The sequence below is a fragment of the Euwallacea similis genome, chromosome 27 (assembly GCF_039881205.1).
Source record: "Euwallacea similis isolate ESF13 chromosome 27, ESF131.1, whole genome shotgun sequence".
Taxonomy (NCBI): Eukaryota; Metazoa; Arthropoda; class Insecta; order Coleoptera; family Curculionidae; genus Euwallacea; species Euwallacea similis.
In genome coordinates, this window is record NC_089635.1 from 1,265,205 (window position 1) to 1,286,837 (window position 21,633).

At 34.6% G+C, this 21,633-nt stretch overlaps 1 protein-coding gene across 2 annotated transcripts in view; it reads left to right on the forward strand.

The window, feature by feature from the left end:
* Positions 1-2,475: 2,475 nt before the first annotated feature.
* Positions 2,476-21,633, forward strand: part of dve (SATB1_N and homeodomain domain-containing protein dve) — a 43,215-nt gene continuing 24,057 nt past the window's right edge. The window contains exons 1-3 of one of the 2 annotated variants that reach the window (XM_066402751.1): positions 2,740-2,828; positions 3,076-3,143; positions 18,427-18,595. In XM_066402751.1, coding sequence (XP_066258848.1) covers positions 3,132-3,143; positions 18,427-18,595 — 181 coding nt within the window. In that variant the 5' untranslated portion in view covers positions 2,740-2,828; positions 3,076-3,131. Of the gene's footprint in view, positions 2,829-3,075; positions 3,144-18,426; positions 18,596-21,633 lie in introns of both variants that reach the window. The other variant, XM_066402750.1, reaches the window with a different exon arrangement.

The following is a 21,633-nucleotide window of genomic DNA, read 5'->3' on the forward strand; positions in this document are numbered from 1 at the left end:
TCAGATTAGGAAAACCAGGATACAAAATTTGTGTTTACCGGTGTTAGTTACCAAATTAATAATTACTTATTCACTGATAATCGTTTATCAACATATTTCTACTTAGAGTAATAAATAGATTTTGAAACGGTATACGGCTAATGCGCATGCTTGTCAGTTCTACTACTGAACTATTGCTAACTCTTGGAAAATACCTATTATTGTATGAATTTACCTATGCTCTAATGTAAAAATTGGAACATGTGAAATTTCGAGCATTTAAATGTGTAGACAGATTAATCACGGACAAACGCTCATTCATTTCACTGATTTCCTATATCTTTAAAAATTTATTTGAATACGTGAATCTGACGAAATCTAGGTGATTTTCAATTAGTCAAAATCATTTATGATTTTCAAGAGATTTCTCACCATTGAGGAGCATTAATCAATCTTTAGATATGTTTAGCAGCGAAACTACCTGTTTCATAATTCCCCTCCGTATGTTTCTGAATGTGAACGTTTGCAATAATCTACTAAATATGTTAAACTTAAACAAAGGAGATTTGAAAGCTATTCTTCCAGAGACCTCGTGTGCCGTGGAAACGAGGGCACAAAGTAAAGGGAATAGCGGACAAATGGATGCGAAAATATGGAAAAACATGTGATCCGCGAAAGGAGAGCGTCAAATCTGGAGGGATGAATAATTTTCCTGAACCCTTTGTTGCCTGTGGGACATACCTTGCCGTCGAACCGCCTCTCTCCTGCGAGAAAACCCCGCCTACATATCTATTCATTTGGCGTCTGGACGCCACCGGGCGCAGGCGTCGGATTACCTTTTCAAACTTTCTTTAAGAATATATTTTCGTTAAATGTTCGGGACGCTTAGCTCGAGGAACGACGCGGAAAAATAGCGGAACTGCGAGAGGGAGTGAAAGAGATGCCACGCGGGGATTTCACCGATTGATCCCGGTGTCGCAGGATCGGATCGGATTGAATCCCGCAGGCGGGATATCGGCAGGACGGCCATATTCATTAAGAAAAAGCGTCGGGTGATCGCTTTTAAAAAGCGTTAAACGTCTTGGCGGCTCACTTACAGTGTTGCCGAATTGACCTGCTTTTCCAGGACAAAAGTTCTAGACTGAACATCCTCTACGGAAGCTGCAACAAAAAATGCTCCCTTTATGACTGACCACATTCGACGTTCGATAAATTTCGAAAAACGCGCGTATGTGCCTGATACCCCTCGAGAAGATGCGCAATGCTTACTTTCCTAATTTCCACTGATAGATTTTCTGAGAGGTGGACGCAGCTATTAATATCCTAGAGGATTCATTACGTCATTAATTTAGGAGTGAATATATGAACGACTATAAGCAAAAAAATCATGTTAATTGGTAGCTGCCCTTGATTCGTTACGGAGATACAGGGTGTTAAAGATTGAAATAATATTCCGTTTTCCTTTTAAGATTTTCCAGTTCGTGAGATATAAATCAAATTTGGCATATATGTTATTTTTTGTCGGCTACTTCATTAGCTGCACTAATTAGCAGTTTCCCTTTCACTGCTCAGAACATTTTTATCGCGCGCCATAATTTTATGCAACTATGTCCTTCACTTTTTATAGATCTGACTTACATACATGTTCAACTTCAAAAATCTGACAATTTTGAATTCCATAATCCATCCCAACTCGGAAATGCTGAAAGATAAGGGAAATCCTACACTGTGTTTGAGTTATATGAATGCATATTGGGGAAGCCGCTCTATTTTTAGCAGAATTTGGTGTATCTAGAAACTTAAACGGAAGCTAGAGCTGAGAGAGGATTTTCCAAATAGCTTATTTGCTTGACTGCTACTTGAAAATCACAGTAGCAGTCTGTTCCAGCTTGGGCGAAAAACAATTACTTTTTGTCATAAGTTATCATGCAAGACGCTGGAAAGTGGGATTCCGAAGTCAATAAACAAGTGTAATTTTCAATCAAAATTTACTTTAATATTTTCGAGTTTAGAAAGATAATCGGTCTCAATTTGACATTAAAAGAATGCGTATATCAAAGATAAATCCAAAGTGTATCGATATTTAACCAGAAGCGGTATCTCTTAAAATTCCTTGCACATAAATAACCTAAAACTTCCATACTTCACCAAAAATAATTTTTCTTTCTTAAAAGAGGACAATGCACAACGCAATATAATTTTTTGCTACTGCTCACTGTCATGAAAAGACATACCTACTTGCACATGGTATTCAACAGTCATATGAGACCTTGAAAAATTGCACCTGATCTCAAAATTCATTGGGTTTTTGATAAGCTTAAACGTAACTCTCCGCCTTTGAAACATAACATTTTTTTAGGTACTGCGCACACTCAGGCGGTCATCATTGGCGCATGCCATAATGAGACATACATGCCCGTCTCAATACCTATTTATGAGGTATGTCTAACTGAAATTTTCTGCAATTACATATTTAATGGAAGGGGCAATCCGGCAACCACGAAACTCTTCGGGGGTGGTGCGAATTCCGGAGCTGTCCGTTGCCACCACCGTCGTGGTTTTCTTCCCGATTCCGGTGGCTCCGGACTCGGAATCGCGCGCTCACTCAGTATTCAGTATCGCTTTAACCGTCGCATAAGTGGCATTCGCTCGCCGGCATTTCAAACCAAAAGTCACGTTGTCGACGTAATTGAAGATGTATGGGGACTCTTGAAAATGTCTTGTGATCATTAAAAATTCGCATGATTTGAGAGATGGCAATGGACTTTCAGAGTGCCATGGAGACGTTCGCGGAGGCCTGGGTGGCTGCCAGCATCAAGGGGGCTCCCATTTCGGAAGTTTCAACTCAAGTAAGAATTTTGCAAAATACCACTTTTTTGCACAAAAATGTTCGTTTTAAATTGAATACACAGAACTAATGAAATTTCTTTATATTTTTGTAAATAGTTACAATGGTATAAATATTTATTTCATATAGTGGCTTATCGCACACAATCATGCTGAATGAGACAATCATGCGATATTATTTAAGAAAAGTTTATGTGAAATTAGAGTTAATCCTGAATGTGTCTAGTTTGCAGTTGCTTACTATTCTAGGTATAAAGTTCCTAAAAAAAGACGCGTTGAGCTGTGCTAGTGTTAAGTTTACAAAAATGTCTGACAAGGTAGTTACTCAATCTTTCTACAAGTGTTTTGCCTTTGAAGCAATTTTCAAAACCTGAATTTACGATAAAAGATAAAAAATCTTTAAGATAATCCCAGCCCGAATAACGTTTAAAATCATCGCGAAGAAGGAGCTGAAGAGCTTTCATCTTCCAAGTCGTCACTCAGGTAAAAATACTTTCATCAGGGGGCCTAATTTCTTTTAGGGCTATTTTTAATACTAGTGTTTCAGTTTTTATAATGGTCCAATTACGGGAACTTCGGTCTCGGTCAGAGAAGTATTGTATTTTTGAAGTTCATCAAGGGAATCAATATTGGACCTATTAATTAGTTGTTTTTGGCATTTTGGCAATGTTCAGTGGGTTTAGATTGGAGGTCGTGGATTTTTAGGGACTCAAATAAGCCACAGTAAAAAAAATCCAAAATATTTTTAAAACATTTTTAAAAAAATGAGTTAATGTTTATATCCTTTATCTTCATGGGGTAAAAAGCATTTTATCCTTCCAAAATTGGAGCGCAGGCTTTTGTAGTCTATAAACAAATATCTCGAAAACAAATTGATAGACGTTTTCACCAACTCTAAGAAAGCTTTTTATGCATTTAATTATGATTTTTGATGCTAATTTGTAGTTTTTTCATGCGAATTTCAACTACAGACAAAAGAATGTCTGAATCCTATAGCTTCAACAAGTTAAGGACATTTTATCCTTTCGAAATAAAAGTAACAAGCTGCTGTAGTCTCAACAAATATCTCAAAAACGTAATGATAGATAGTTTCATGGAAACCTTAAGGAAACTTGGGAAGAAACTTATTTCAGTTAACTTATGAAATGTGATGTGTGTCTAAATTTTTCTTTTTTGACGCATACAAGAATTTTGACACTCGTTACCAACCCCCAAATTGATTTCAACGTTCAAATCTGAATCTGCAAATGTTCGCGCATTGGCTTTAATTAGAAGATTTTTCAAAAATTGAGTAAATGTTTGTATCCCGAGCTTCATCATTTAAAGAGCACTTCATCCGACCAATAAGCAAAATCTCAAAAATCCCTTGATGGACGGTTTTACCAATGTAGTCGCAGATAAACTAATTTCTGTTTAACTCTTAGTAGGTAATTCACTGGTAATATGTTTATGTTGTCAGTTAAAAGTTATTACTTCTAAATGGATTTGAGCATACTAACTTGAGAGAAATAATTTTCCAGAATTAGCATTAATTACAAATTAATTACCAGTAGTTTGAATCTGAGGTGATAAAGACCGTTCCTGGTCTCACTCTCCTTGTCGGATTTTAAAATAAGTGTCTTAAATGCACATTACCACGCGTGTCTGTACTTTGCACGTATAAACTAATATATCGTTTTAATTAGATACCTAGCCATAAACGCATACTTAAAAATAATTATTGCTAATTATTGGAGGGCAATACGTTAACTGAATTACACTTTTCTTGTTTTATGTTAATGATATAAAAATCTTCGGAATTATTAAATATCAAATGAATATTTTTCGCAGTGAGGGCTTCGAATCGTTTTTGCAATATGGCACTAACGGATTAATGGAGAATATTATTGATACACCTCTGTTTCTTTTCCATTAAGGCTGATCATCACAAGCGACACTTCTTGGTGTTAACGTTATTCGAGTGTTAGGTGTGATTTCTAATCATTCAATTAATGTGCATTCAGTCAATTAGTAATGTTTGATTAAAATCTTCTGCTCAACTGTAAAATTTGCAATATATTGGGTCTTTGTGTGTTTACCGGCAACAATTTCCGATGTAAATGAGTTGGTGAAACGTCAATAGGGAATTCATCCATAGTCCACGTTAATACCGGATTGGGGTAATCCTAGGTTAGCCGTGTATAAGCACATTGTATTATAAATGGAAATCGATGTATTTCACTTTGCGCTGAATCATCATTAAAGGATAATTTTGGATTTGTGCCTGTTCGTTCGTTTTTCTCGATAAATTATTTAAAAATCGCCAAATATCGTTTCTAGATCAGGGGCAGTAAGCTCTCTATTTCGAATATTTATTGTTTTTTTCCATTTATTTGCCAATGATACTGCCTCAAATTTAACGTCTTAAACGATATAATATTGTTATAGGTCACTTAGGTATTTATTTGCCACATTGTTGATGCGCTTTCAAGTCGAAATTAGTTAGTAAAACATTTGTTTGGTGGTAACAATAGTGATCCATTAATTATTGCTATTTTGGATGTTCTGTACATACATAAAACGTAATGAGACCCTTAAACAACAAAAAGCCTGGAAACTAATTTTATAGTTGGTCAAAGTGATTTTTGCGCTTTTTTTGTTCACATGTAACTTAAACCTATAGCGTTGCTTGCCCATTAAAAATGTGCACTGGACATGTTTTCCAGCCTCATTATAATTGTTTTCAACTGTTTATTAATATACATATAGGTTAAGAGCAATTATTATATTAACGTCTTGCTAACTGACAATAATTATTGTTAACCATCCATTAGTGCAAAATGGTACGGAGGTAATGATTCAAGGCTTCAAAAAATAGCTTAAACTTTAAACCTTAGATCTTAGAACTTTACACTTAATTATATTATTTATAATATCGATATTTGACGTATGCACTATCTACATTTCATGCTGCTAAAACCAATTAGATTTTATGTGACACTGGATTTTTTTTTGCTCTTGTTTACTGCGCAGCAATTACTTATTATTTACACGAGTTTAATGGAAAATGAGGTATTAATAATTATTTTCTTTAATAATCCATTTAATTAATGACGTCAATGACAACTAAGTAAATTGTCATAATGATATGCAATGGTAAATCTGAGGGGCACGTTTTTATTCTGCCCCAATTACGCACCCAAGGAAACGGTCATTTAGAGTAATTAAATAAAAGTGATATACGTTTATCATAGTCTGTGAAAAATTTGCCAGCAGACAAAACAAACGGTTTTATCCATCGAAGGTGCACAAATTAATTTTCAAATTTTTTTTTCACCAAATTATGTGTATAAGAGTCATTGTTTATCATTCCATGCCGTTCGTGCATAGCGTTGAAGATCTTCATAGAAGTTTATTTAAGTATATTATTTTCATCCTGATACTGGATTATATTACCAAAGAACTTTTCTTTGGATCTTGAAAAATGTCCTTTTAATCTTGACTCCCATTCAGGAGTGTGGAGATCCTGGTAATATAATGGATGACTTGATTAACATGTGATGCGGTTAATTGATTGCGAAGATCTTGACCATAGCTTGTTGAGTGACATTTCCAAAGTATTTTTATTTTGGACTTATCCTGACTACTCCTGACTTCCATTTAGGAGTTTTGAAACCATGATAACTTGTTCCAGATATATTGTCTTTTGCTTTGTTTGATTTTGATAAATTCGTGTCTTAACTCCAAAAGTCAATATAATCAATTAACGGTTAGAAATTTGGATCCCGCATTTTTCTGTTCGACCCTCCACAACGGGTACAAATCGTTCAAGCTCAGTATTTCGTCGATTTAAGGTGTAAACTTGTTAAGACCACTTCTGTAAATGGAATTGTAGATATATTTACAAAGATGTTACATAGAGAATTGGAATAGTTCTCTGAAATATGTAACTATTTTTTTTTAATGTATCGGCGAAAAGAAACTTAGTTAACATTTTGTTCCGACGCTTTGCGTCCAATTTAAGAAATGAAAATTTACCAAGATGAGTTTCAATTAATACTCAAAATTCCCTTTAGAAATGTTTACAAAATTTTCAAAATATTTGAAAAAAAGTGCTATTTTTCATTGTTATCGTCTAATTTGGGACCGACGTCAACCCTGGGAACCACATATGCGGACTAGCGACCTCCGAAGTGCAGTTGCCGCGCCTTCTCTTACTAGTAACAAAGTGGCCTGTATGTCATAAACTTGAGGAGATATTACAGCCTCGTTTACATAAGCTTATAAAGCTCTTTGACACAATTTATTTGATACAATGTTTGAGCTAGATGGCTCCATGGGTTTCGGCAACATCTACCGTCAAAGATTAGAAAAGGCCAAGAATGAGTCATCTCCTCTCAAAAATGTTTCCAAATTTTCAGAAGTTATTGTTCACTATCTCTAATCATCTGTCTGATATTCACCCTATATCGACCGTGAGCGTCTCCAATGAGCATGTAGAACTCTGGAAATGCAGTATCCAGAACCTTCTCCCAAAAGCACTTTCAATTGCACAATAAACTAATAACATCTCGGTATCTCGAAAACTTAAGGAGATATTAGAATATCATTTACATATGCTTATAAAGTCCTTCGAAACAATTCAATTGATATAAGTTTTGAGCTAGATTGCTTCGTGGGTTTCGGAGATATAGACGGTCGAAAATTGGCAAACGTCAGGAAATACGCCCTCCGCGCCTATCCCCCTTTTGAAAATTCTTGCGAAATAATTTGAAAATTTTGTCGTTTCTCACTGAAATAGAGTAGCCAGAATCGTCTTCCAAAGACGGTTCCAAAATTGTACATTAAATTAAAAATTGCCTCTGCGTCTCGGAAACTTAAGAAGATGCTACAACCTCGTTGTCGTATACTTGTAAAGCTCTACATATTTTATGGTCCCGCTAAACAATTCGTTTGATGTAATTCTTGAGCTAGATTGCCTCGTGGGTTCGTGTATCTCGAAATTTTTAAGAGATACTACAACCTCGTTTAAAGCTCATCGAGACGATTAATTTGAATAATTTTTTGACCCAGATTTCACAGCTTCCCGAGATATTGACGACGAAAAATGGAGAAATGTTCAAAAGTAGGTTTTCTCTTTTTGAAAATCATCTATAATGTTTGGCTGGTTTTTCTAATTGACGATAATCCCGAACGTGTGTCGATATGACATTTTATTATCGGAGGAATCCCGCTTTCTATTGAATTCGTTAGGAAAGCACGCAAGAGAATTCATCTAATCTTCATGATATATTGGGAGACGCGAGTGCGTAAGAAGCTCTTGGTCTTAACAACTGAAAATTCGGCAAATACAACTCTGTTGCGTTTTTCGGGGCAGTGATTCCTTGCGGTAGTAATCTCGATGCGGAAGGCCTGATTTCTTAATCACCTTTCTTTCTTGTTGAATCAAAAACCAATATATTCCTTTTATCACAAAAATGAGGAAATCTTGGCTAGTGTTTCTATAGATATTCCTAATCAAAACATTAAAAATTGGGTCAAATCTGGTGGGTAGTTGTCTTAATCTTCCGATAAAAGTCTGTTGGTGCAACGTCGAAACAACTGACTATACTCATTATAAATATCTTTGCTTAGGTTTATCTGAGAGTTTTCAACTAATTGCTATTCGTAACGAATAAAATCTAAAATAGCGTTTACTGACGCTTTGATGATAAAATAGTGCACATTATTAGGTTTTTTTTGAGCCCGTAATCCCCTTAATTATCCTGAATAAGTTCGTAGCAAAAACCCGGCTTATCTTCGACTTGCAACATTTTAAGTTTTAAGTAATGACGCACCTATTTTGTATACCCGTTTTATTATACCCCGCATGATTGTTTTCATTTTATCCAATGTTTTCTGAGAAGCACATAAAATTGATTGACCCCACGGAATTCTCATCAAATGTACAACATTATTTTTTATTAATACAGCACAATATAATTGTAGAGTGTCAAAACAAACACCGAAATATGTGGCAAATTTCGTGTTCGATTCTAAGAAATGGAAAAGGTGACACTAATACTTTTCATTAGCTCAGTCATCAATCTAAACAGCTATGCAATACTTTGCCAGTTCGTTGTTTAAAGAAAGAAACATGCTCGTGAAAAGTTTGAAGAGTAAAATGTCTTTTTCAATTTTCCAAGCAATTTTTGCATACGTGGGTTAATGTAAAGCAAGCCTTAAAAATCCATTACTGTAACGATTCGATGTAGGAATAAATAAAATTCTCAATTTTAATATCACTACTCGAACGAAATTTCGAAATGATTACAGTATAATCCATTTAATCGGCGTTTCAAGTGTTTTCTCAGATTTTATTTTCCTTATACGTCGCCCATTTTGTTGATTTAAATTATAAGGCCGCTATCAGAAATAAATAAACACGATCTACAAGCCGCATGTTTATCCGAGATTAATGAAATATACCGCCGTATTACATTTTTCTATTGATAAGGAGCTTTTGCATAAGTAAATTCGTGCTATGATTTTTTAAAATGTATTATTGTACAGGTTAAAGTAGGGTAAGTATCGGGAATAATCACGCGAACAGATAAGCCTTAGGTCGGCTTCGGATTGTTTGATTGCTTTTAAAAAAGCTTGTGTGCGTTCCATGCATGTGTTAATGTTGCAAACCTTCCTCCAATGTGCCCTGGGATGAATTTACGTTCAGCGGTACGTGTACTGATCTGCATCTGAAAATTAGCATTATGTAACAAAGCATTGAAAAATGTAACGTTACAATACGCAAATATTCGTAATATATAGCAAACTTTTTGTTCGCGAAATTGGCTAAAAGCAAATTAGAAAATATTGTATATCCGGATATAGAGAGTGGAAATTTGCGATTACAATATATGTGTTTATAAATCCAATTACAAAATGAATTTACTAAAATACGAAAAATCGAATTATGCAGAGGGTTAATTGAGTTTACTGCTGATTTGCTCTGACTAATATGCACCCTGCTTTTTTTAAATATTTACTTTCAATCGCCACAAATAGTCAGTGGAGGCCCATCAAGGCAAAAGCTTGCATATGTATAATTACGCACGTGGAGCCGTAGATAAGAATTGCTACAAAGTCTTAGCCCTGAGTACTATAGACTCGTGGCTTGCAAAAAAACACATGTGCTCGAAGCGATTAAAACTAATTATTAAATTTCGCAATATTATTTTAATACAGAAATCCTGTCACTAAAATTAACAGAAAATAATATGTATTTAAATTTTGAACCAGAATAATTCTCTTTAGCGTTGGTAAATCGGACCAATGGAATCAAACAAAAATGATTGTTCAATCCGTATGTTAATCCTCTAACCGATATAATATATTTTATCTGTGTAAACAATAATTAAAAATACATAATTAAAAGCAGACTCAAAGATTATGACTATTAATAATTTTTAACTGAATAGGGTACCTACAAGCGATTAGGTATTAATAAAATTGATTGATTTCGGGGGATAGGTGGAGCAAAAATGACCATATTCTAATGATACTTCGAACATTTGTAAGTAAAAGTTATTTAAATATAAACAGGCAAATATTCTTGACTGTTTTAAAATATCCCAAAATCTACAGTGTGAAAGTTTTGGATGAAACAGTCCATATAACTAAGATGCCGAACATATGCGGTCAAAATCCTCGGACACGTCGATTTTTATTTCTTTTTACAGTTTTTTTAATTGCAAATTCATGTATACAAGGTAGTCCAAAAATCAGGTACGACTACCAACTTTGTTTTTTCAAATGGAAACATTTATTTTTTTATTCCATCTTTGAATTCTACGCAAAATTCTAAGTGCGTTTCATACACCATGTCCTACACCTAAACGCAACATGTCTCGAGAAATTTACGATTGAACATATCAAAAACTAAAACTTTTGATTTCTTTTAAAATTTATTTGGTCCTGAAGAGGACCAATTTAATACAAAATAAAACAACAAGCAACAATTAAATTAAATGTTCAAATTGGATCCCACTTACTCCTTGGCAGTAAGCAAGACGATGAATGAATTTCTATTTGACATTTTGAAGCATTGCTGGGATAATTGTTCTTATTTTATTATGAATTCTTTCTTTTAAGGCTTCGATGGTTGCTGGCTGGTTAAAGTATACCTTACTCTTAAGATAACCCCATAGAAAGTAATCTAAAGGTGTGAGGTCAGGTGATCGTGCCGCTCTTTCAATTACCTCTCGCCTTCCAATCCAGCGTTCAGGAAAAATGTTATTTAAATAAGCTCTACCATCAACGTGGTAATGAGGGGGTGCTATTTTGTATTAAATCGGTCCTGTTCAAGACCAAATAAATTTTTAAAGAAATCAAAAGTTTTAGTTTTTGATATGTTCAATTGTAAATTTCTCGAGACCTGTTGCGTTTAGGTATAGGACATGGTACATGAAATATATTTAGAATTTTACGTAGAATTCAAAAATGAAATAAAAATATGCGTTTCCATTTGAAAAAACAACGTTGGTAGTCGTACTTGATTTTTGGACTACCCTGTATACATGAATTAAAAACCGACGTGTCCAAGGATTTTCGCCGCATATGTTCCGCATCTTAGTTATATGCACTGTTCCATCCAAAACTTCCATACTATATGTTTTTCGAAACGGCACGGCGAAGGAGGCTCTTTAAGGAAACTCAAAATGGCATTCAAACTCGACTATCTGCAATATAGTTATTTCCTACTCTTTTTGAACTTCAATTACGATGAATATTAATCAACTTTAACTTCTGATGTAAACCTGAATCTAATTTTTTCCACAGTTAAATAGTGCTTTAAACGTCATATAAAATAAGGTCAAAGTCCGATGTGAGATTCAAAACGTACTACAAGATTCCTACAAGACTTAGCTACTCATTACCTCAAGAAAAATTATAAGCCCAAAACCTTTTGAAGGCTGAATATAGAATGTACCTTTCTTAGTCCAGGGTTCGATCTCGATTCTGCTGTAGGTTAGAACTACAGCAGATGCCAAAGCTTGGATTCGTTTCAACATGAAAAAGACAATTACCATTCAGCCTCAAACGAACTCATTTCAGAACCTCTGATCGTTTTGCTATCAAAATGTTTTCAAATACTGATAAACTATTAATATCACTTACAAGATTTTTGTTTGTGCAGCTTTTTTTCCATTAAATAAATCTCTAAAAACATGGTCTTTGGACGAACTGCCTGCCAGGAATCTAGCTTGTGCTGATTTCAGACACTACACTTCGTTTTCCAAGTTATATGCCTTGACATCCTGAAGTCCTGCTTGCAGCGTTCTCTTCATCTCCTCCCAATATTATTTCGGCATTTTTTAGTCTTTAAACCTTAAGTGACAAATTCGTTCCTAGCTGTACGTACACACACATACAAATGCCTGTAGGCATTTTACCTACTCCATCACCCAAATTTGCATTGAATAGAAACCGATTTGTTGTGCAAACACGTGTAAAAACATTTCGGCTTAATGCGTAATAATCCGGATTAGTTTGTTAAATTAGTCCACATTAAGATAAAATGTTTTATATGCCTATTTTAGCCAAAGCCCTTAATGATTAATCTGCGAGAGCGAGTTTGCTGTGTATTGCATTATGTATTAGAAGTAAAACCGAAACCGTCTAGTCAGCTGCTTAATGGCGTCTGGTCAAGCGTATATGCCACCTGTATAATGTCATACTACATGCGATCCCCTAACGTAATAAGAATTCCCATAACCCTGTTTCAAACAGCCTGACCCACACAATAAACGGCATTGGAACGTATAGTTATATTAGGGTGGAACCAAAAGGTACTTTGCCCTTCTAAGTTTTCTAATTAAACGGGCATATGTGGAACCAAGAGGTACTTATATGGAGTGACGCTTAATCACTAACCATTATTATACCAGGAATAGCTTCGAAAGTGCTTTGAATGTCTTGAAGAACGCAGTTAAAAATATTCAAATAATTTAAAAATTAAAAAAGTAATTGTGTTCATCAGAACTCGTTATCACCACCATTCACCAAGTGAAATCACGAAGAAAACCATATTACAACATTTTCCGAAAATGTCCCCTTAGGTAGATATGGCCCCTTAAAGTAGGAGCCTTCAAATGATTTTTTTCTGATTCATTTCAATATGAAAATCTGTAGAATTCACCATGAGGGAAAGTGCATATTAAGCAACGAATATTAATTTTTTAGTCGCACCAATGGTGTGCCTACCAGCACATCGCTGTGTAGCGTCGCTGTACAGAGACAGCTCATCGTAATAGCGAAAAATGGTAGAGAAAAGAAGAAACGTCACTGTTAATGTTTTGTTTAAATTCAAGCAAATTCAATTTCAAGCTATTTCATCTCGCACTTAACGCCAGGCTGAAACCGCAAGATACACCACTGCACTAGTATGCAACAAATCGGACTATTTTTAATATCAAATTTTGCCGCATTTCACTCATTCAATATTCGCATGTCTATTTTCAAGTATAAACCTCTAATGAGGATAAATTTATGATTAATTTAATGATAAAAAAATAATAACTAGGGGCATACAACGAACCAGGAGGTCAGCGCTGACCTTTTGGATAGCAGTTATTTGATTTAAACATTTTCCAAGGTATCTATAACCCCACGAAAAACCGTTAGTTACACCACTGGCGATAGCATCAGATTATTTTCTCTATAAAATATTGCCGCATTTCCCTCATTTGATATCCCTTTTGAAATCCGTTGTTTTTAGCTATTTATTTTTGAAGCTATGCCTCGATCCATTTCAATGGCATAGTATTTGTATTCAACTTCAACTAAATTCGTATATAATAGTTTTATTCCGTGATGATTAACCCTACAACATATCCTATTAGTTTATCCGGTGAAACCGAATAATCGCTACCTACGAAGCTAAACACTTCCTAAATTATCCACTTTCTGGTTGGTTAGGGAAGATTCGGAACTGAGATGAATAGAAAAATTAACACCAATTGCATCGACACTAAAATCTTATGAGTGTTACTATAGGAAAATATTGGCCATAAACAAGGCACTCAGATGGATAAAGTCTAATACGTATAAACTACTTAAAAGGTTTTCTCTCAAGAAGAGGGGTGATCGGCTCTATTCTGGAAATGATAAGACTGGAGTCTAACCCTCTCGTTTTATATCCTTAGAGACCCCCTTTTTATTTCGTACGACCCGTTAAGATATAAGAAGATCTGCATGACTCATAATTCGCTTAATCCCTATATAACAAGCATTTGTATGCCCGATTTTTAAACCCTAAGTATTCTTAGTCTTTGAAATTATTAACTAAGCTGATCAAGAGCAACTCCGTCGTATTTGTATTATAAAAATAATCTTCCACACAGTCGTCATCTACATAGAGGTGTACTTCTCCAGATTAGTTTCCTGTATAGACGTTAAAGCAAACAACGTTTATTATGGCTTTTGTTTGGAATGCTAATTAAGTAACTTTATTAAGCTTTTTCGAGGGATCAAGTAATGCTAGCATTAGGGGCCAACAATGGATAATATTTTTGGAAGCCGCAAGATAAACTTTCAGAGCAAAAAATATCTTAATCTGCAGTTGAATTATTTATAATGGCCCTAAAGTTTGCTTCACTCTAAATTACACAATATCCATGAGTTTTAAATCTTGTTAAGCTGTTTATATGAGCTCAAACGTGCACTAAAATGCGTCAAACTCTACGAGAACCAAAGAAGCTTTACATATGTAACTTTTGCAGGATTTAATCCAAAAATATCTCCACTATAATACAAAGCAAAATAAAATCATTTTCTGATAATAATGGGTGTTAGTGCGTGCATACAAGGCCATGATTTATAAAATAAAATAAATTATATATCAGGATTATCCGTAGTTTGTATTATGCTTCCTGTGAGTGGGATTACCACTATTTCCGCAAGCCTGATATCATTCATGCTCCAGTAATACGCACAGATTAAAAACGTTTGTATGTATGTATGTATGTGTGGCTTCAATAACAAATATTTATTCAGTGCAGCTTTTTTGGTGTCTGGACCCAACATTTCATGCGATTGTTTAAACATTGTAGAAGTTCAAAGCTGCGCAAGAATTTTCAAATTTTGCAGGAAATTGTGTGAAAGTATACAAAAAACCAGCCCTTAAGGCACGCGAATAAAGCAAATTTTTCAGACGTTAGAAATAGCAAAATATCAACCTTTTATGAATGAGGTCAGATATCGATTATGTTATCTGCTCTTTCTTGTTTTACCGTTTTTGTGCAAATTTGGTTCCAGATAAAAATAGCAAATCATTCATAATGTAGTATTAGATCTACCTAGCTACCTTCCATACGAGGAAACTGACTAAGGTAAATCTCAATTTTAGCGTTTAAAATTAAATTAAGATCCGGATAAATGTATCAAAACGGCAGTTATTACACCCTTAAAAAAATTGTTTCCATTTGAAACAATTCAACTACTTCACCGTAAAAACATAACCCTCTCCCAAATCAAAACACTGACCAATGTAAAAGCTCAATTTCATCATTTAACCTGGAGCTAAGCTCCTGTTAAAGTTGTCAGAAAATTCTTTATTAGACCCTTCGACAAGGTATAGCTTTGTCTTCCCAGAGTATCATTATAATGCTATTTTTGTCAACAAAATAACTGCTTTTGAAGCAAAAGGAAGCTGATCAAGCCCAGCTTCTTTGTTCAACTTCTTTGTTTTCATGTAAATTAAATTAAAGTTGCCAGAACTTCATAATAGCGCCCTTAAAGATGTGTTCTTTATGAGGGAAAGTGTAACACTATTTTTATTATAAAAATAATTGGCTTTGAAACGTAGAAACTGATTAATAGAAAACCTCAATTTCGTAATTTGAACATAAAGAAAGTTTATGATAAAGTTGTCTAAACTTTAATAATTTGGTTCTTAGAAAAAGAGTATTAGTTTCAGTACATACTATTAATGTGACTCTAATTTTATCAAATACTTATAATCGCCTTGGAAAAACTACTCATTGCAGAACCGCAAATTAGTCATTTAATTGAAATTGAGCTTGTGGTAAAGTTGCCAGAACACTCATAATTCGGTCCTTATAAAGAAGATATATTGATTTTCTGTTAAAATACTTGTTAGTGTGTCCCTTAGTGTCCACTAGAGCCTGAGAAGATATAAGAAAGTCTGGTTTTAAGTGTATAATACTTGCGGAAATTCGGTTTTCTAAAACAAACAAGTAAAGCCGGTTTTCGAAAATTCAATCAATTTTAGATACATTATCAATGACTAAAACTTTGGTCAGTCGATTATTATTACCGACTTTCTGCTTTGTTATGGGAATAATCTGTTTGTTAGCGTAATTCCCTTCGTATCTATTAGTTCTTCATTCTTGCACAATTGAGTTATTCGGCCACTTGTATCTTCCTTTTTCTTAACATTACTAATTTATTAATTTCATAACGTTTAATGTTTCTAATACGTGTTTAGAACAGGCATATTAATCACCTTTTAAAATGACTCTTATACATACGTAGGTAACAATAGATCCAAAGAAATGTAAAAAATAAAAAAATTCAAAAATATTGTTTTTAGAACTTGTGATTTGGACCAGAAAGAGTTTCGAGATTACGAATTAGGTTCTCAAATTATTTTGAAAAATACAGATATCACAGCTTTCTGACATTCAATATTTTACTTCAAAATTAAAGAATTAATTGGCACTACATGTTCGAGTACGTCTCATTCCATAGCTGGTAATTCTGAATATGGATAACTGAAGGAGGCTCGAAAATATTTTTTAAATCCATCTAATTCCAAATTTCATTAACGACAAAAAGGAAAAAAAAATTCTGACTCTTTCATTGCTACATAAACAAAAAGTAAAAAATTAGTAACTATTTTTCTATTCTCTTGTCTCGTAATAATGCTATATTTGACTTTTGGAGGTAACCTTTTAAATGCTCATAAATTAGTATTCCCCGATGTTATTGATTTTTAATACCTTTCATGAATTCATATTGTTAAGATAATGTATTGTTCGTCGCGGGCCGAATGTTTTTGAAATAAATTTAAAATTGGACGTTAAAATCCATATATAGGTAAAAGGTAAACGGTAATCCATTATAACTAGCCAAATGTTAATAATAATTTCAAATTTTGTAATGGCTTTTTAATTACTAAAATAATTTTATATTCTATATTTTAAATGTGTTTTATTAATTCAGTGTCCAAATCTAGTCACGATATTATAATATTAAAATGAAAAATTAGTGATTACGGAATATTAAAATTATGAAAAGTATATTGAAATGTGGTATTTACAAGTATATTCACGTTTTGTTACACATGGATGTTTTGTCCGTTTAATGCAAAATGAAACCTTTTATTTCTTACCAAACTGTTATCTCGATGCATTTATGGATTTTATAATTATTGACAGAAAATATTATTTGGCTTTGCCCACTTTTCCACGCCCCTAAATATTATCAAACGTCCTTATAAAAGTTTAAGCAAAATAAAGATAATGTTAGAGGACAGAAGCCAAGATTGTACCTAATCATCAAAAAACAGGCAGCTCTGTTTCCCCAACTAATCCCGTCTTCTACTGTTTCACTTTATTTCGCTTTATCTAAAACTTTATTTTAGAATAGATTAACTTTTACTGTGTGTAAACAGACATTATCCAGCACACCATTAACCAATTTTACTTAATCTGAGCTTCTACAACCATTTCGAATCTACTTTTGTTGGTTACATTTTTAATTTACTATGTGTTTCAAGCAAATAATTATATGTATTATTTTATATTGTTAATTGTCATACATAAACGGATGAAGGTTACAGATTACAAAAGTAGGGAAACCTTTTTGAAAGTCATGCCAGGTTATTCTTATTTCAAGTTGAGATTAAAATGCGTAAATAAAACTTTGAAAATTAAAATTTCATTTTGGTTTTTAACGTATTTTGCACTCATTTTGGTGATAATTCGTCAAATAGTAAAAGTTGCAGATTTGGTTTAGGGAGGCGAATTAAACTAGAGGATAATCAGTGCATACGTACAAATTCATAGTTTGATCAAACAGAAACCATAGTCGTACCTGGAGAGTATGCGTCAACACTTAGAAAATGAAAAATCTTAAGACGTCTAAAAATTAGGTTGCACGCCTATATTTCTTGAAGAAGCAATAGACCGACAAACCTCAGAACTTAATCTAATTTAAACCATTTTCATTTTTCTATTAAGTTAAGAAGCAAAAACTGGTGTTAGTTTAGCTGTCCCAAATAACTGTAGCAGCACCGATTCTTAAAAATCTCCAAAAAATGGTTGAAGATATGCAGAGGACGTTTAATTAAAAAAAATTATTAAATAAAACCATTCGCTTCTCGCTTCGTTTTACAGTACACAATCCTGGAGTTCAATGCAGTGCTATCAATATTATCTATTAGATAAATCTGAGCACAAATTCGTCTTCATTTGCTGCTCTCTTAATCTGGGTTAATTGAGGTCAAACAACATACGAATTCCTGAATGTAGAATGCGATTTACTAGCTGCGAAGGGAAATTATAAATTTGACCTTGTCACTATTACCCACGGTTAGTTAGGCACGTTTTTCTTTTTTAGAGTCAAGCACTGGCTCTAACAAGAAGCAGCAAAACGCCACCCTCTTCGACCACTGGCAGGACCAGCAGGGATTCTGCAGAGCGAACTTGTACCCCTGCTCCTGTGCCCTCATCTACTCCTTTGGAAAATACTGTCTCTCCTCAATCAGTAAAAGAGGAATCTTCTTCAGGTAACTAATTTTCCACTACTTGCGTTAATTGGCACCAATAGTGTGCATGTTGTAATACTGCGAAATGTGATGTCTCTCTTTCTATCTTGAAGCAAATAAAGAACCGGTTAACAGTGACTCTAACAAAACTGCTCCGTAATTTTTCAATTATCCGTCACTGTTCCTATATAGGGTGGCTCTGAAACTATAAAATATGCGTGGGTCAACCAAATTCTGGCAAAATTGTGCATTTAGTTGCTCACTTAAATGCTACCTTAGAATTGACAATTTCTAACAGTCGCCAGAACTAGAGCTGCAGAAAGAACACGTAGCTGAAGTTTGGGCTCTTACGGGAGACCCACTTGTATAGCCGTTTAAACTAAATTATGTTGTTCTGCATACTAATTGAAAAAATGTTCCATATCAGGCATATAGAAAGTTAATGAACATACATACATCAATATTGACGCAATTCACTTTGGCATTCTATTCCTCCAAATCGAGAATCTGGCCCTTGAAACACCGAATTTTCTAAAAAAATATATTTTTTAAATCGCAAAACTCGCTGCTCTATTTCTGAGCTGGTGCTTATTAGAGGACAGTGAGTTCGGTTTAAGGCAAAAAAGTTGAATGCTGCCGCACTTTTTGGACCCACCTCGTATGGGTAAAATTATGTTCAGCTTATCCCTCGGCTTCCACAATTTTCGCATTCAAATTGCTCGTCAATATCTAATAGGTTTCCAATTGCCTATTGTCTCTTCAATTCTGAGACACCCTATAGACCACAGTTCTGAAATCCTCGGCGCTCTCACGTCTTGATTTAAAGTCGGGCCATAATGATGTGATTCGCAATTTCGGTGCATAATGTAATATTTCAATATAGAACAAGGTATTTGTTCGAGCTTTAATGCCAACAAACGAATTAAATTCCCGGTTCAAATCCTCTCCATTTCTTTTGACGTCCTATAACTAAGCCCAAGTCTCTTTGGGTACGTTAAGCCGCGATTAAGGATCAGAGGAACCGCTAATCCTTCGATATGACGGGGTCACACGCTGCTTTGGCCTCTGAATGCGACTCGAAACCTGTTTAACTCTTAACTTACGTTTAATCTTCATAATACAGGATGTAAGGAGTTTCTTGGCTAAAGCCTTCTTAAATTTTTCAGACGGTTGTAGGTTGGATTTATGCATAAGTATTTAGGTGACAATAAGACAGAATTGGCACCAAACTCCGGATGTTTCATAGAGAGGTATTAATACCGATGCTCTGTAGTTTGTAAACATCCTGCAAAATGATTAATTCGGATGAGGGTTTAGATTTAGGCTATTGATGCGTGTTATCGGAACTGCCCAGAAATACACCGATCCCGCTTATGCCAAAGAATACGTTACTAAAGATCTTTCACAGGGTTGAATATTTCGCTGCAATTAGGGATTAGAGGTAGAATATTTGATGATGCCGTGATTATTTTTACAAGTGAATTCAACAGGAGCGGGAACTGATCCAGAAAGCATTGGTAGGCCAGTTAAAGCTGGATTAGGCTTTAAAGGTAGGGAATTAGAGAAAGCCGGGATTAGAGAGCCATGGCCTCTCTCCTGCCCGCTCTCTGTCTGCTTTGAGAAGGGAACTGGAGGATTAAGCCTTGCGATGGATTAACATTCACAGGGGATCAGATATAGAAAAATTGAAACTTGAATATGCGGCCCTCAAATATAATTTTAAGCGCATTAAAGCTTCTTGGGACGCTACACAGGGAGATTGCCAAGATCGTACAAAGGGTGCACGGTGCACGCTTAATATGCAAATGTTGCCCGGAGACTATTTGAAAGTGAAGGATGTGGAAATTACAAGATAAATCACCATTCTCTGTCGTGTAATATGCCCAAAAATGACTTTAATTAATTGGCCCGCATGGAAGCTAATCGGGGAAAGGCTGCATCTAAGAAACGTAATATTCAATACACTAGTGGATTAAAGACCCTTATTTCTCGCAAAAAGAAACAAAAGCCAGCATTAAAGTAAGCGGATTTTTCGGCAACAAGCCATATAAATTAATAAGCAGGTTAACGATAAAAAGGAATGTAAAGCAAAGCACACCATCGGGTCTGCTACTTAATTATTTCTTTGATCGTTCTGGTCCGTAAGTTTAAGAAAAGTTGCTATGACTTTAAGAAGCCCCACCAAAAATTATCCTAAAACCGTTCATTTTGCATCATTAAACTGGGATTTTGCTCGACAATATTTCAATAGAACGAAATATCGGCAACTAAAGGCATGGCACATTTTTCAGTACTTTGATGTCAGTGTGTAGCGTGGTCTCCACCGAAGAACTTCGTCCACAATTTTTTGTAAAAATATTACGATTGGACTAAGTTTGTTTTACACGAAAGTTGATAATTTTTGATATAAAAAATTTCAGACTTAATTATTTTTCCCAATTTTAAAACTAGCAAAAAGTAGACACCTAAAAATGTCGATTTAACGAGTAATTTGAATCCTATTTCTTCATGTCTCTTCAAATTTCATTATCCAGCTATCACATTTCCGATGAGTGAAAAAAACCATCAACGACCTGCTTCGACATTATGAGGTGGCACCACATTGAAATGAAAGTTTGTCAGATTTACGTTTTTTTTAATGGTCCATCTTCACCTTACCATTTCTCCAGGGGCCCGATTCTTGAAACTGGGGAAACTAGCGTTTCCTGCAAATGACATCAAAAGAGTTCAGTCAACCCTATGTAATCATATAGAATATCAACAAATTCACGTCATTTTCACGTCATTCCCCTGGAAATGTTCTACTCCTCGAATTCCAGAATCTGACCCCAGATTATGAAAATTCAATTTGAAACTTTTCAACCGATATCATCTAACTTTTTGAATTTATTTTATACATTTCCTTCTAAACTTCAAAAGGATTCTTGTGGTTTCTTAAAAGATAATTTTAGTACGCCGCTGGTTGGTACCCTAACCCGCAACGAATTTAACACGAACGTGTAAAACGGAAAAGTAACAAAGTGATAAGAAAGACAGACAGACAGACAGATCAATTGATA